Source organism: Aythya marila, assembly GCF_965140915.1.
Source record: "Aythya marila genome assembly, chromosome: 15".
Taxonomy (NCBI): Eukaryota; Metazoa; Chordata; class Aves; order Anseriformes; family Anatidae; genus Aythya; species Aythya marila.
This window is the reverse complement of record NC_139056.1, coordinates 10,381,403-10,397,271: the sequence shown is the minus strand read 5'-3', so window position 1 is coordinate 10,397,271 and position 15,869 is coordinate 10,381,403. Positions and strand designations below refer to the sequence as shown.

The 15,869-nt window shown below is 40.7% G+C and overlaps 1 protein-coding gene across 3 annotated transcripts in view; it reads right to left on the bottom strand.

Annotated features, from left to right (window-relative positions):
* The window catches only part of LMTK2 (lemur tyrosine kinase 2), a 59,950-nt gene extending 55,988 nt beyond the window's left edge, over positions 1 to 3,962 (bottom strand). For all 3 annotated transcript variants that reach the window (XR_014318545.1, XR_014318546.1, XM_082772659.1), the window contains exon 1: positions 3,668 to 3,962. Coding sequence is in view for 1 of the 3 variants with exons in the window: in XM_082772659.1 (XP_082628785.1) it covers positions 3,668 to 3,815 (148 nt within the window). In the remaining 2 variants the exon portion in view is untranslated. The remainder of the gene's footprint in view (positions 1 to 3,667) is intronic.
* Between the last annotated feature and the right edge of the window lie 11,907 nt (positions 3,963 to 15,869).

Genomic DNA, 15,869 nt, shown 5'->3' with positions numbered 1-15,869 from the left:
GCAGGCCCCAGGCCGACACAACACCAAGCAAAATATCAAGCCAAAGCAACTCAAAACCAACAGCTTTCCCAAGAGTACACGTGAACTACAGAACTCATCTTAGCAAATAAAAAGAGAAGAAAATCTCACACTGTCACCTGTGGCCAGCTGACTATACTAGGTAGAGCTGCACGAACAACATTTAGCTATCTCTGACCACTAGACACAAATTTCTGTCTCTTTTCTGGAGCTGTGCATTACCAGGCTCTTCAACAAGGCTCCACGGCCGTGCCATGCAGCTGGTCCAGGAGGGCAGTCCACAAGGAAGGTCCTGGCACAAACCAAGGACTCGTGTAGGCGCCAGTGCAGCAGCCTCAGTTCAACTGAGCAGACCATGTAATTCAGCACAGATATAAGACCAAACACACTCGTTAAAACGCTACCACCTATTCAAGTTTTGCAAGAAAATAAGAGTTCTTTTGAGTCCCTGTTCCTTTGCACTTGCAAGGACTTCATAAAGCAGAGAGATGATAGAAATGCTTTGTCTGACATTAACGTACATACCCTTGATTCACATTCCAAGCTTTCTGGGGAGGCAGCTGAATTAAGGCCATGTATGAAAATCCCAGTCGAAAACAAAGCAAGCATGAATTTAAATAGAAAGCTTTAGCACAGTAAAGCAGAAGTGTCAGATTATAATTCAGTATGCTTGTCTGCAAAACAGTGCTGCTCCCAATTTTCCAAATACCCTTACTTTAGTCACACAGCACTAAAGATGAAAATTGTCCTAGCTTGATGCATTCAGGTAAAATCACTGATGCTCCACAGCCTCAGAAAAACTGCAGTATTTCATTTTTTGAACTCTTCTACTTTTAACAGATTAGGTAATACATTCTTCAAAAGCTGGTATCAACTGGACCTGTCCCGAGCTCTTACCTCCAGGATAAGGTGAAACCATTAATTCAGAACTATCACCGTACATATCAGTATCCTTCTTTTCCATTCACAGAATAAATTAAATTTAAGTTGGTCTAAGTATTTCTAGCTAGTAACATCTTTGACATCTTGCTTTTCCTATCTGTTACAATAATTGCTATGAAGCATACTAGGGGAACAGTTAAAGCAAAGTTTCCTTTACCACGTCCTTTTTTTTTTTCCCAACAAGTTCAGAAATACAACCTCAAAAACAGGAGACAAACACAGAACACATCAATGCACACCTTCACCTGCAAACACTGTGAAGCCAGACTTAAGGAACGAGCTGCATCATTCACCTTGATCAAGACCCCAGGAACCTGACAATTCCCCAGCTGTGGTCTGGGATACTTCCACACTATTTCCACAAAATGGAACATTTTTGAACACGGACTCCAATCTTTTCCTGCTAGAACCTGCCCATTCTCACTTCTTGCTTTCTTCCTTCCTTCCTGAAAGGGAAATCTATTTATTATGGGTATATTCCATGAACTATTCCACAAAGTTCACTACAACTACTTCAGATAACACAGATCCTTTTCTCCTTTTCTGTGGATTGCCATCCTTCCAGTAAAGTGCTTGGGACAACACACATCAAAATGTTTCTCCCCTGTCAGAGAAGTAGCCCTTCTTGCTAGGTGCAGAATTGTGGGATCTTGAAGTAACTCTGAAATGCCTTACTAATTATTTTATGAAAAGCCCATTAAATTCTTCACAAGTTCACAACTCTTTAATATCAGATTGCGCATTATGGTCAACTGCAAGAACTGTTAAGGCCTACAACAGAGACCATAATTTCCAAAATCATCAATGAACACCAGTCTCAATAAAGGAAATCAAAGCAGCTTATCACAGGATACATGAGAAAGTCATAATATGGCTGAAGCTGTTCTCAAACACAATTCATGCCTCCTACCCCAGCAGAATAAAAGTTACAGGCTTGTTTTCTGGACAGTTTATAAAATGTGCTTAGTATGACAGAGAGGGTTCAAGACAAAACTGTCTGTCAACCATGGGTGAGCTATTCAAGGGAAGGGAAAAGAGGTCCTTGTAGCTTTCCAGCTGCTTACTGCTGTCCTGATGATATGGGATGTGCTGCAGAACCTGCTGCACACAAAACCATTTGTACACATTATCTCATTCAGAAAAGAAGTTCGTTGAAAGTCTTCTCAGCAAAAGTGATGTCACCGAAACTGGAAAAGGTTCCTCTTGAGGCTTTAAGGGTCTAAATACTAAATATCTTTCAATCAAATAATCCAAATACACTGCTTCTTACTATATGGGCAAAGATACAGGAGAAACCAGGAGTTCCATTTCCCCCAAGTCCACTGGGTTTCCCATGCAGGATGTGGCAGTTTGCTGAATTTCAGGTAATACCCCACATACATGTACCTTGGGCTAAGATTATAACCGAAGACACCCTATGAAGTTCGGGTATGACATTCACTTTGTATTAGTGCAACATTACAGCATTGCGAGTACTTCCCCTAGCTGTACTATACTTAACATATCTAATTTAGCCTCTTTTTAAAAAAGGTAACTGTAATGAAATTTCCTGCAATAGGTCCAATCAACTTTTCATTCTGACAGCTAAGCTTTTTGCCAGTGTCGTAGAAATTACATCTTCAGCTCCAAGCTTTGTAAGATACGTGATAGTCCTGATAGCAGAGCAATTTTTATTAAAATAAAAAAAAAAACTAGGCTACTTCGAGAATACTTAATGCAGACATTGACACCTAGCTTTAAATAGAAAAACTAATAACATGTCAGGAAAAGACAGACAGAAAAGGAAGAAACCGCCACACAGACCTGACTACACTGTCTTACCTTGGGGCCTGATGACAAGCCAACGTTATTTGCAAAATCTTCAAGCATTTCATAAGTGAGAAAATTATCATTTAGTCTCAAAGGAAATACAAATGTGACTGACAGTTCTTGTTTTTTTTGGAGGCTTACTTTTATAGGAAGACTGACCTCAAGGAAGGCTGACAGAAGGAGTAATTCATGAACAATTCTTAATTTTTCTTGGGAAGAAAATAAGTGGGAAAAAAATGCATGGATCCTGCTAAAGGCAGCATGTGTTCCACTGCCAGTTTTGATACTTTCCGTGGACCAGCAGCCAAATTACCTAATCTCTGTGCTTCAGATCTGTCTCCCTCCCCACTACTGCTGCTTCTCCACTCCAAATGTGGAGTCTATTTCAGCTGCTAAACTCTTGGGGACTGAATCTCAGCGTGCATTCAAGCCAAGCCTAACCAAATTCTGTCCTAATACAATTTTATGCTTGCAAGCTGCGATAAAACACATACGCACAAAAAAAGTGGTTGTTACCTATGCGTACTAATAAACCTCCCAGCAGTAATTCCTAACGTTGAGAGAGCACATTTTTCATTCTATGTCTCTAGGATAAACAGGAAAACGAGGCAGGGAAGCGGAGGCAGGCAACGTTACCTAATGCATGACAAACAAGCACGGACTCCGTGCCTGCTCAGGGAGACGAGGGCGCGGGGGGGACCCGGCTATCCGGGCCGGAAACGAGGGAAGCGCCGTCTGCCCTCGGAGCCTCCACCCCGCACCGGGAGCCGGGCCGGGCGGTCCCCACGGAGCAGGGGAATCCCGCGGAGCCCTGAACGGCGCCCGCCGCAGAACGGCCGCGTGTGGCCGGACACCCCGCAGCGATGCGCGACCCCCTCGCGGCCCCCCCCCGCCTCACCTGCCGCTGCTGACGGAAGCGGAGCCGCCCCGGCGGCGCCCAGGAGCAGCGGGAGCAGGAGGGCGGCGGGCAGGCCGGGCCCGAGGGGCTGCGGGCTGAGGGGCGGCGGACCGGCCTCCCGCCGCCCGGCCCCGCCGCGCTGCCGCATCCCCTCCCCGCGCTGCCGCCCGGCGCCCGAGCCGGGGCTCTCGGTTCCCAGCGGTTCCCGGCGGATCCCAGAGGCTCTCAGCGGCTCCCCGCGGCCCCCCCGGCGGTCGCTGCCCCCCGCCTCGGCGGCGCCGCCGCCCGCGGCATCGGCCCCGCAGCCCCGCTCCCCTCACGGAGCCCCGCCGGCCGCCGCCGCCGCCATCTTCCGGGCTACCTGACGGGGACGGAGGGGCGCGCTGCTGACTGGCAGCCCGGCGGGCCAATCAGCCCGCGTCTCGCTATAGTGAGGCGGGAGCGCTGGGCGGCACAGGGCCGAGCGGTGATCGGCAGCCGCGTCAGCCAATCGCTGCGGGCTGGGCCGAGCGAAGGCTGCGGCTGGAGGAGGGCGGGACGCGCTCGGCGATCGGCCCGCAGTACGGGCCGCGGAGGGGGGCGGGGCTTCTTCGGCATTGAAGGCTCCCTCCGCCAATCGGCGGGCAGCGCGGAGCCCGGGGGCGGGAGGAGCAGCCCGGCCGAGCCCGCGCAGGGCGGGGGGAGCCCCTCAGAGCGCTGCCCCCTGCAGGAGGGGCTGAGGGGCGGCAGGCGGGGGCCTTGTTGTTACAGCGGGGCTCGGGCACGGCGCACACATGGGGCCCCACCTCGGTCCCGTTTGTAAATATTCAGGTTTTACAGAGCACGGAGACGAGGTGACGGCATTAAGCAACGTAAACACCAGCGGTAATCCCAAGCAACCAGACGCTGCATAGAGTGAGGAAATGGAGAAAGACCGTACGGCTCGCTCCATTTCCATTTTCCCAATAATTTAGCAGAATGGGCTAATTATGTCAGGGTTATATAATGGATCTGGGAGCACAACTTGTCCCAAGCAATGTCCTACGAGCACGCCCCTGGGAGCTCAGGAAAGGAAAGCTTTGTGCCCCAAGCAGCACCGAGGACACTATGTTCAGGCAGACACAAGCAGAAACCAAAATCCGTATCTCTAGCAATTTTTTCTAGCGTAATTTTGCTCCTGCCATAGACGTCTACTGAAAGTCTAACTACCCTCCTGCTACCAATCTGTGTCTACCCCCTGATAAGTTCTCTCTGGCTCGAAGACATTAATTGTATTACCAAATGTCCCATATTTTTTGAAATGCCCTAATTACTTTTTCTTCCACAGGAAGTATTGTACTTGAACAGCAATGCGGCAGACAATCTTTTGTCATTTTAGTAAACTATTGTTAATGCATTATGCTGCTTCTTGTGAATGTTTTAAAGCAAGAGATTATTCTAAATTATTTCTTGCCTGGCTGTCCATAGATTTTAGCACTGGGAAGGCAAAATAGGGCTTCTTCCCTTTAAAATCACTGATATGCAATAAGCAGTAGGTTACACAACATTATTTTTTTCATGTACAAACAACTACTATGTTAATTTAAATAGTTCTGTATGGATTAAAAACTGGTGCTGGTGACAAGCCTCTAGTCTGGTCTTTGTCTACACATATTTAATATCGACTGGAAGCTTCAAAAATATTCCTTGATTCTTCACTCTACCAAATCTCCCTTCTGAATATGGACATCAGGGCTGGGGCCTCTGGATGTGTTTTCCTTCTAGTTGACACTTTATCCATTTAATGATGGTTATTCAAACCACACTGTGCTATTATGGTATAACTACATGGGCAAATCTGATTCCTACCTATCACTCTGGTATCTAGGGTCTGTGGTATTTCTGACATCTGTCACTGGCTTCCTGCAAATTTCATAAGCAAATAGTTTTGAGGTTCATAGCAGCTACAGACCTCAAGTTTAAAACTTCTCTTGTAGCCTAGCAGCAGGTTTACAATGTAAGGGTGTTCTCACTTCAACAGTGAAAACAATTCAGTGCATTTTAACCACAGCAGACTGCTTCACTTCACAGCCCACCCCATCCTAATTGAATGCTAGACCTTTGATGTTATTTGCTGATAAAGCATCATGTTGTAATATTATCTGGGAAGTGATGGTAACCTATCATTAAAAGGACTTGTCAGAGCACTATTCTATAATGACAGTACACTTAAGGTTAGCTGTGAATTAGTCATTGGTAGAATATGAAGTTGAAGCTACAAAACCAACCCTTCCTATCCTTTGTTCTATGTGTTAGTCACAGTTACTCCCTATCTACAAATATACCACAAGCATACCAAAAACAAAGACACAAATCCTAATCTCGTATCTGCCATCACCAGGAATGCTACAATTCACTCATTTCCCGTTTCTGCAGCTGAACATTTGTAGCGACTGTACGAGAGTAATGGGATGAGCAACCTAATGCCAAGAAATCCAAAAGGTACTTATACAGAAAATATATTTACTTAAATAAAACAAAAATCTTCCTGTACACAAAATGGGATGTATTACCACATCGCAGCCTCATGTTTCTTGATTATGCGCTGCTATCACTGCCAAATTACTGAAGCTGCTGTTCCGTGTGGGAGGTGTTAAAACCTTTTTTTAGAGAGGGATAATTGGATCAACCAAAGGATGTTGATAGTTTTATTTTCAGTTGATTTTCTTAAATATTTTTGATAACATTATTGGTGCGGAAGGAATATTGTCTAGCAGACTGAGCGAGTTGCCAGAGGGGTGTTAAAGGTCCTCAGTGTAACTGTGAATAACGCCCCAAAATACTCACAATTTGCTTACTACAAAACAGTACCGCTGAGCATCAGGAATGCAACTGAAAACAGAACCCAGGTCTTTATTCCAGGCCACTGTTTTAAGCATAAAGATTAGTTTCTGTATATATGAATGTTGAGGCACATGCCCAACACCTCCGCTCCCAAAAAGAAAAATGTCTCATCCCTTTATGCATAATGTTTTCCTTCACTGTCACTATTCCCTTTTTATATTAAGCAGTAATTTGCTCCTCTACCTGATAAATAGGAACAAATTTTAACCTCCACTTTCAGTCATAGTGACCAAATAGTGTTTTTATATAACTAGAGATATCTTTCTCAGTTCACTGCTGTTCCAATACTACAGCCTACAAAAGGATTTTATATAGCTCCCAAGGAAAATTGGCAAAAGAAAAGCGGGTTTAAAACAATGAGTAATTTGCTTATTTAAGTCAAATGTTTTCCCCTCATTCTGAATCTGTCACTCTAAAATGAGTTTAGAACAGAACTCCCCGATTTCTTCCCACAAATGCTTAAGCTTGCACATGGAGATACAAACTCCTGAAAAACATGGCAGGGCATATTGTGAACTGCTGGCAGAAAGTTCCGTTTATATGAATTTAAAAATGTGTTAAACGATGGACCAGCAGCTCTTGTCATCACCACAGAGGAACTACATTCTTCTTGGGAAATATTTCGGAATTAGATTTGCATTTGCCACTGATGTCCTTGCAAACTTAGTAAAAATTTCATATTTGTCGTCTCAGGAATACCAGTTGTATTTTGATGGCCCTGATCTGGAATGGCATTACCTACTTTGGCTTCAGACAGGTGGGCTTTGACAAGGTCTTAACATGAAGACATGAAGGTGGATCATAATTTTAAATATACCTTATTCAATTTATGTTTTTTATTAAATCAATTTCCCTTTTGTCCACTAAACCATCCTAAGGACTCAAATTAATCTAATGAGTGATTTTTTGTAAAAGAGTGTTTAAGTACTCCCACAAGAAGGCATAAGAAGTGCCTTTTTATCAGTATAAATTTCTTATCAACAGGATTTTATCCTGACTTAAAAGAAATAGTCACGAGTGGGCAAATTTCTTTACCCAGGTATTGCTCTCTGCTGATGCTGCCAGCCAAAATACCAATTCTGCTGATTTTGGAACTCTTTGCTTTATGAAGATGCTCTTTTCTTTATTTAGATGTCTAGTGCTGAACTAAGTCACATCTGTGTTTTAAGGCTTTCTCTAGAACTCTGCACCGTTTCAGAGAAAACAAGGAGATTTAGCTAAGTAATTTCCATTAATAAGACAGGAAATACAAAACGATGACCTTCCATAGCTGTATTAGATACTCCTTGCGACCCTCTCCTACATGTTATTCTTCCCTATTTATTTTTAGCAAATGCTGAGCTGTGTGCTCTATTAAATTTTGTTCCAGATGCAGGAAAGCAATACTAAATAGAATGAGAAACTATTTAGTCAAAGCAGTGTCTAATGCAGTACTGATCTAAATATACATTATATGTGTCAAAGTAAAAAAGCAAGGCAGAAAGAATATTCTCATAAATAGACCAGGTAAGATGCAACTGCAACAGATCAAATAATAAAGTCGCAAATTCAGTCTTTCCTCACGTGGTACTTCATTACAGTAATAGTTGTGGAAGCTGTTCAGTAGCTCTCAAAAACTTGCCCTATCTGAGATGACTGAAATAAGCAAGCACTGCTGCTTAAGGTTTCATGTGTTTTTACACTGTAGGTGTCATATGACAAGAACAGCACTCCTGCAATGAAATAATTTGGCAATGCGTTAGCCAAAGGGCATGGGTTTAGTAAAAAACCTACAAACTGTAGAACCACTGCTTCTGAAAACAAACTAATTCATTACCCACAGGCTGCAATGAATGGTCCTGTAATTAGTATCTTGCTGGTGTATACTCTATTCACAAAAGCTTGCCCAAAAAGCAGTGTTTGTTTCTTGATGTCTAAATCAGAAGGAACTTCTCCATCACAAATCCTTTCAATAAAGGAAAATAAGCATTAAAAATAAAATAAAATAAAATAAAATAAAATAAAATAAAATAAAATAAAATAAAATAAAATAAAATAAAATAAAATAAAATAGATACAACACGATTTGCATGTCTCCATTAAAAGTAATGCTAATACTAAATTTTGAAAATATTATACATTGCCACTTAAATGTGTCACCTGTTGAAAGAGAAAAACCAAATGAGTTTTTCAGAGCTGTGTTTGGAATCCTATCAAACTGGGTGTACTTGGTCAACCTGCCTATTAAAGTAAAACTTTCCACTTCCAAGATACCTTATACTTGACTTCATAAAAATATTTAAAAAAAAAAAAAAAACAACTCATACAAGTACTATTTCTCATTAAAATTGAGCAAGCTGAATCTCAGAGAAGATGAAAGGACAGGTTTTTTTACATATGTAGGTACACATCTCTCATTTTAAGTATCTTTAATAACCTGATCCTAAATAACTGGTCCACAGTTAAACCAGAAATTGGTCTTAGACCACTTGCATTGCTCTTCAGTGGACTGCAGTTGGCTTTCAGACTTAGTTCTAGTGAAAGCACAAGCAAAGTCTTCCTGCTAAGGGTCAGTATATGTACTGGGGGAAAACTCATCCCAATTTGGAAATAATTGTCAATACTGTCGGAATGAATTTTAAAAAGGAGTATTTGAACCTAGAGGCCACATCCAAAAAGGGATAAATAAAATGGAATAAGTACGCTCTAATATACAGACATCTGGTGTTCTTGATGCTTTCAGATAAAATTCACATTTGGAAGGAAATCGATAAGGATTCAAGATTTAACAGAAGGTGCGGTTTGTTGAAGCCATGTAGGGGAAGAAAGGATCTACCTTGTACTGGAATGCGGATGCTTTGCGATCTTATTTATTCCTGTGTTAATGAACATTGCCTCCCAGAGCTCTGACATTCAACATGACCTACTAGCTGGAAGCATTACGCAGAGAAGAATCGAGATGAATCAAGACAAATCAAGCAGGATCAGGATGAATCCTGCCAGCTGAGCAAGCAATATATCCAGTACATGTATACTGGAAACATAACTTTTGATACCTTCTTGTTTTTTTAATAGTTACGGGTTCAAAAGACAGAGTTTGGAATAAGAATGGCTTAGTGAAGGTAAGAATTAGATGTAAGTTTCTGTAGCATTTGCTAATCAGAACAGAAAGTGTATAAAACCCTTCAATGAAAATTTGTTACAGAGAAGCCAATCAAAACCAGTGAGAAAAAGAAAAAAAAAAAGCTTAATGCCCCAGACAAGAAACAAAAGAAACTCACTAAAAACAAATTGCAGGCACATTTTAAGAGAAAACTTTGGCACTATTAAAGGACTTCTTATTTTAGAAGTTTACTCATTAATTTTAACTGGTTACTTACAAAAAAAAAAAAACAAACAGACCTGAAATCTGTAGTTTATTTCCCTTACTACTGCAGTCTGAAAGTCTAAAGATCATCCAAGAACCAAGGACTCCTGTCTTCCACAATCTCTTCCTCATCTGTTTAATAAGACTAATCCAAATTACTTAATTTGGATTTATTATAAAATTATTTAAAAGTTCAAAGTCTTACAGCAGGAGTTGCTTTGGCAGTAGAATTATGAAATACAGATAAAAAGAGAGCAAAAATGTAAGTGAGGATAATATTTGCATGACTGTTTTTTCATCTCCAATATTAACAACTGAATGAACTCAAGTCATTCAGTAAGGGGGCATTCTTTTTCCTCCCCATTACAGCATCACAGCAGTATTACATGTACCTTAAATTCTGCACTATGTTGTTCTGGCCATAGGTGAGCATGTGCAGTGGGGCTGCTCATGTGATTGATATTACTCATATCTGCCAGTATATGCAGGAATTTGCATGATTTTTTAACTAACGAACTCCAGGAAAATCCAGAGAATAATCCCATATTGTACAAGCACAGCTACTCAAGCAGGAAATACAGCAGTTTTCAAAATGCTCACCCTTCTGCTACTTTACAAAGCTTTGACTAAACTGGAAAGGTCTAATATTCTTCAATAAATGTTAGCAGTTACCAATTGCCCCTCCAATCCAGGAAAGGAAAAAAATATCCAAATCAAAAATGCATTAATCCATCCAGAGAACTGGTGCTTTCTTTTGCTGTTAAAGCAACCTAACATCCAGTAAATATCCTGAGCAGGATGTTGGTGATATATCCAACATCACAGAATCCAAATGACTTCTGAGCAGTATGAAGGGGCTTGATGATAAATTGCTAGCTATTTATGAATCTTGTGAATCAAACTCTATATACACTGAATAATTAGGAACAACTCATGGCTGACAAGTTGCATTTTTTTCTACATAATTCTCAAATATAAATTACTTGAACATGAAGTAAATTCAATGTAAAGGTGCAAAGACAACCAACATTTAAGGGCTGTTTGGATATTTAGCAAGGGGAGTTTGTTGTTGTTTTTTTTCTTTTAACCAAGAGGATGTGCTGTTCCAGTGTGTAAACTCCCTGGGGTACACTGACTATCACTGTCAACTGCGGAAATGCATTTAAGAGATTAAACTATATGAGAAAACTGTTAACAGCACCTTTGCCAAAATTTTCATCCCTCTACGAGCACACACTACCAGATCTAAGTAATTCTGATCATCTAAATGTTTTTATACACGGCAGATGAAGTACTTGCTCTAAGATATCAGAGAATGTAAATCACATCTATTTGGAGCTTCCTCTTAACACAAGAGCAAACCAGGAATTTTCTACCTAAGAAAAAAAATCTTTCTGTCACCATGAAACACATAAGCATACAAAACATGATTTGATCCCATGTTATGAGCATGTATCATCAGCACATGGCTGGAAAGCTGCCCAACAAGCTGACAACTTCTGAATTAACCTTGTGTGATCACAGCTCAGGTTATCTATTTATAAAGTCATACCACAGGTGTTGCCTACAGTGGGATATTACAATAAGCAGCAGATAACAAAGCTATGCTCATTTTGATGCAACCCAGGTGTTCAGTTGTGCCTTCTCAGTCTTTTTAGCTAGTGCTCTCAATTAGAAATTCAAAGAGCCTGGCATCTGGCACAGGAAGACAACAGAAATTAACATTACCATTTCCCAGGGGTCATGGATTAAACATGGCTTGCACCTGCTCTGTTTACCGCTGAGCTGGCATTTTAGAAGCAGGATTACCACTTAGACCCTTTCATTGGTTACATTTTACAGCTTACCCATCCAGTGCAGCATGGACCACTCTTTAATTTGACCCAAATATGATCTTTATCCCACACAAATCTCTAGACACATTTATTTTAGTTAAAGACTTGTCTCAAAAATGCAGAATCACTCAACGTAGGTAACGGAAAATGTTATTTTTATCAAACACATTAACGCAACTCATTACATTCCTACACATTGCAAATTCTCCTTTCTTATATCAACATATTCCACTGCTTTTTGTACATAAGGTGAAACAGGTCCGATTTTCCCTCTGCCTGAATTTGATTACAGTTGTTGGAGATCAGAATAGTTCCAAGAGCTTCCCTCCTCACTGGCAGTGTTAAACAATTAGCTAGTCCCAGCACTGAGAATGGGTTTGTACACATGCCCTTGCTGCAATGTGCTTTGCTCCAGCTGGCAAATGCAGACCTGGCAACAGTCCATTACTGTTCTCCACGCTGACCTACATTCCCAGCCTGTGCAGACCCACTGGAGAGGAAATACCCCCAGGAGGATCCCTGGTCTCATCTACTGGGAGCCCTAATGTGTAAAAGAAGTGCTAGTAGTAGTGAAAGTGGAGAAGGAAGGTCCCTACAACATCAAGACGAACACTGAAAGGCAGGAGATCTCGCCTGTACGCTACCATCACTGGCCAGTGATTCCCACAGAGATATGAACAGGACCAGCCAAAGGCAGAGCCCACGAATGCTCTGTCATTCTGGTCCTTGTCTGAAATACCATTTTGTCCACCACTGAGAAATTTACGTACATCTCCAGACGGATCTGGATATTTATTTGCTTTCTTTAAGCAGAGATTTGGACTGCTGCACAGAATTGCAAGCCATCACAGAGAATCAGAGAAAGCATGCTTGGTGCTGCACAATGCTCAGCCTAAAAACTAAGACGAAAGAGCCTAAAAGAGCCTGTCTTCAAAGAGCCTAAAAACTAAGACAAAAATGGAGGTTGCATTTAATGGAGAGAGCCATCATTCACATAGAGAGAGAATATTCATTAAGTTCAGAGGGACCAATAAATTAGTTGTTGCACAAAGCAAATGCATGGACAAAAAAGAGAAGATAAAAAAAAGGAAACTTTTTTGAACTTACTGCTACTGCACAACAATGCACTTGTGAATATTACAAGTTGACATATGCAATTGCTCAAGCATGTTGTGTATGTAATTTTGAGCCCAATACATCATCTGGCCCGGGAAATACTGGGAACAGCTATCATTTATAGTCACGTTTATTTACAGCAGTCTGGAAATGAAATAGACTCTTACACTGGGTGTAATTGTTTACTGCCTGATCAGCGTGTAGCAGTCAGCAAATAAAACACAGTCAAATGGATTTGAAGTAGTTCAGGCATTCAGCTGTCCTATGATGCCCACTGCATTATTAGTGATATCCCTTCGCTTTTTGCTTCTTCTGTCACAAGAAGATTTACTACACGTGGCAGAAGAACTCAGACTCCTGCCCAGCCTTAAAAAAAAAAAAAAAAAAAAAAAAAAAAAAACAGACCAAAAAACAAAAACCGAGCAAGGGCAGAAAAGAAATTCCACAGATAGGTTTGCATGTGGTAGGCATACCTAAGAATGGGTATAAAATCCTGAAGAAACAATGTCTAGTACTTTGAATCTTTGAATTCTGTAAAGCCTTTAAGCTGCCAGCAGCATACCTCTTTGATTCTGCAGTTTCTTTAACCACCACTGACTTCAGTAGCAGTTCCGGCCATTCACAGAATGCAGGGTGAGCCCCTAAGGGACTGATAAGATATTACAGAGATTACTAGACAGGAAGAACTACACCCATGTAGGGCTTACTCTCCTACAAAAGGTCATGCTAGGAAAAAAATAGCGTCTTCTAAAATGGACCTATAACAAGGTACAAATTAGGAATCTGTCTCATAGCTAAGTCTAAATGCACAGTATGACCCTATTTATGCAAAGGCCTTGACTCGAATTAGTTGAGGAGACCTACATTCCCAAAACTATTCAGATGAAGAATGGGAAAAGAACATGTAACTTGCATTCACTTAAGACTTCTTTCGGACTTGTTCTTCATTCATTATATAGTTTTGTAGATGCTGAAAAATGAGTTCCTAACTAAGAAATTAAACAAGAAGCACACTATGAAGAAAAAAAAGGATAACGTGGGAATGAAACAAGAACCTAAGGAAAAGTTCATACTGAATTTGCAAAAGTTGCGTTTCTGTCAGAAAGATCATCATGACTACATTAACAAGCCCCCTAGTTAATGTCAGCAACATGACTCTCAGCAGCCTTTGATACAGAAAATGACAACTCTGCAGTATTAAAGCTTAATTTGTTGTGAGTAGAATACTCCTTGATTTTTCTCTCCATTGACTCTGGTGCAATGAATTCCCTTGACAATAGTACTTGTAAAACAAGATAAGTCAACTTAAAGCAGTTAATAAGAAATATATATGGACCAGTTTTTTGTTTTTTTTCCCTGCCTGAAATATCTTGTGCATATCTTTATGTAGATACAATGACTCTCCTTGAAAATATGGTATATTTTATGTAGAAAGAGGCTGGAATTCTTAGTTTTACATACACATACATTGAAGATCTTAAAAAGAAAATTGCTGCAAGACATAACTTTATGTAGCTTTCAGTAATGAGAATTGGATTTACATCAAAACTGACATGTTAAATAAAAAAATACCAAAATCTGAGTACTTTGGGGAAATTGAGGTCTAGACTATGCAGCTTTGGTTCTGAAACCAAGAAACATTATTCTGTATTTTCATTGGCATATGATTCACATTACAATACAATTTTGAGCAAACAAATATGCAATCACTTAGAAAACATTATTTTCTAACTGCTAATGAATCTATGGTGAAACAAAATGACAGGTTTGGATCCTGAGATCTTTCCTTCTGCTCAACCCCCAAGCAAAAATCCCCTATAAACTTTGTTTATCTTCATATTACAGATCAAGACAAGAGATATCGAACAAGGTTTCCCTATCTTTGAGGTCAACTGGGAGTCTTTGTGCTTTGATTCTGCAGTCAAAAGAACTACAACCGTGGTGACTCGTGCACATCTTACAGGATCACATTTCTGATTTGGCAATTTTACCTGAAAAAGTTAAAATCAGGATGAAAGTTCCAATTACAAATCTTTTTGTCAAAAACATAATGTGAATATAATGCTTTGGAAAGAACTGGACTGATGCTGTAGACTAAAAACAGCTGTACTGATAATAGCTGTGACTGTGAAGGTACCAAAACTACTTGTTTCTCCAAACCATTCATTCATCCCTAATTGGGCCTTGGGCTTATGCTGGGGATTATGTACTATTAAAATACAGATCATATTAACAATAATGCCATTAATACTGTCACATACTTGTACCAGTATCACTAAGAAACATGATACATGACATGGACTTGTACCCATAGCATAAAAAAATGTTTCAGATTTGTTTTGTCTTCTCTGTTAAGCAATCACATAAACTGCTGCATGTACGAAACCGCAGCTGGGTTGCAGCTGAAAGATAATATTCAGAAACAGAGCATATATTTGCCCAATTTTCTTTGTCAGCATTTAATTATGGTACTATTTGCAGTGGCACAGTGCCTAAGAACAGAAGTCATGGACAAAATCATATCTAGCCAATGGAGCTTACAACCCAAGTAGCATGGAAGTATTCATATGAATCACGCAAACTGGAGCTGGCTCACCAACCTTAGGTAAGAGTCATGTTCACTTTCCATCCTAAAACTGTAGGCACAAGATCAAGTGTTTATTTCAGCTGCCACTTCCCATCTGTAATTCTTCCCCCACGTGAAACAACCTCCTGTCTCACCCACCTATCAGTAGAAGCCATCCAAAAAGAACTGACAACAGGCAGCATACCAGCCTCGGCTCCAAACTCTTACATGCAAATCTGTTGACTTCAATGGAGTTGCAACAGGCAAAAAATGTTTCTGTTCCAAGTGAAGTTAGTTATCCAGGTAGAACAAGGACTGGTACTGTAACTCTGTTAGCAGTGAAGATACTTCTAAGGGATCAGGATGATTGCTGGTTTTGTTTCATGCTGGATGTGATCCTTCACTTCTTCAAGTTAACCTTTCATATCTACATCATCTCCAATCTCATTCAATGGAAGTATAACTTCCCCTTTGGCT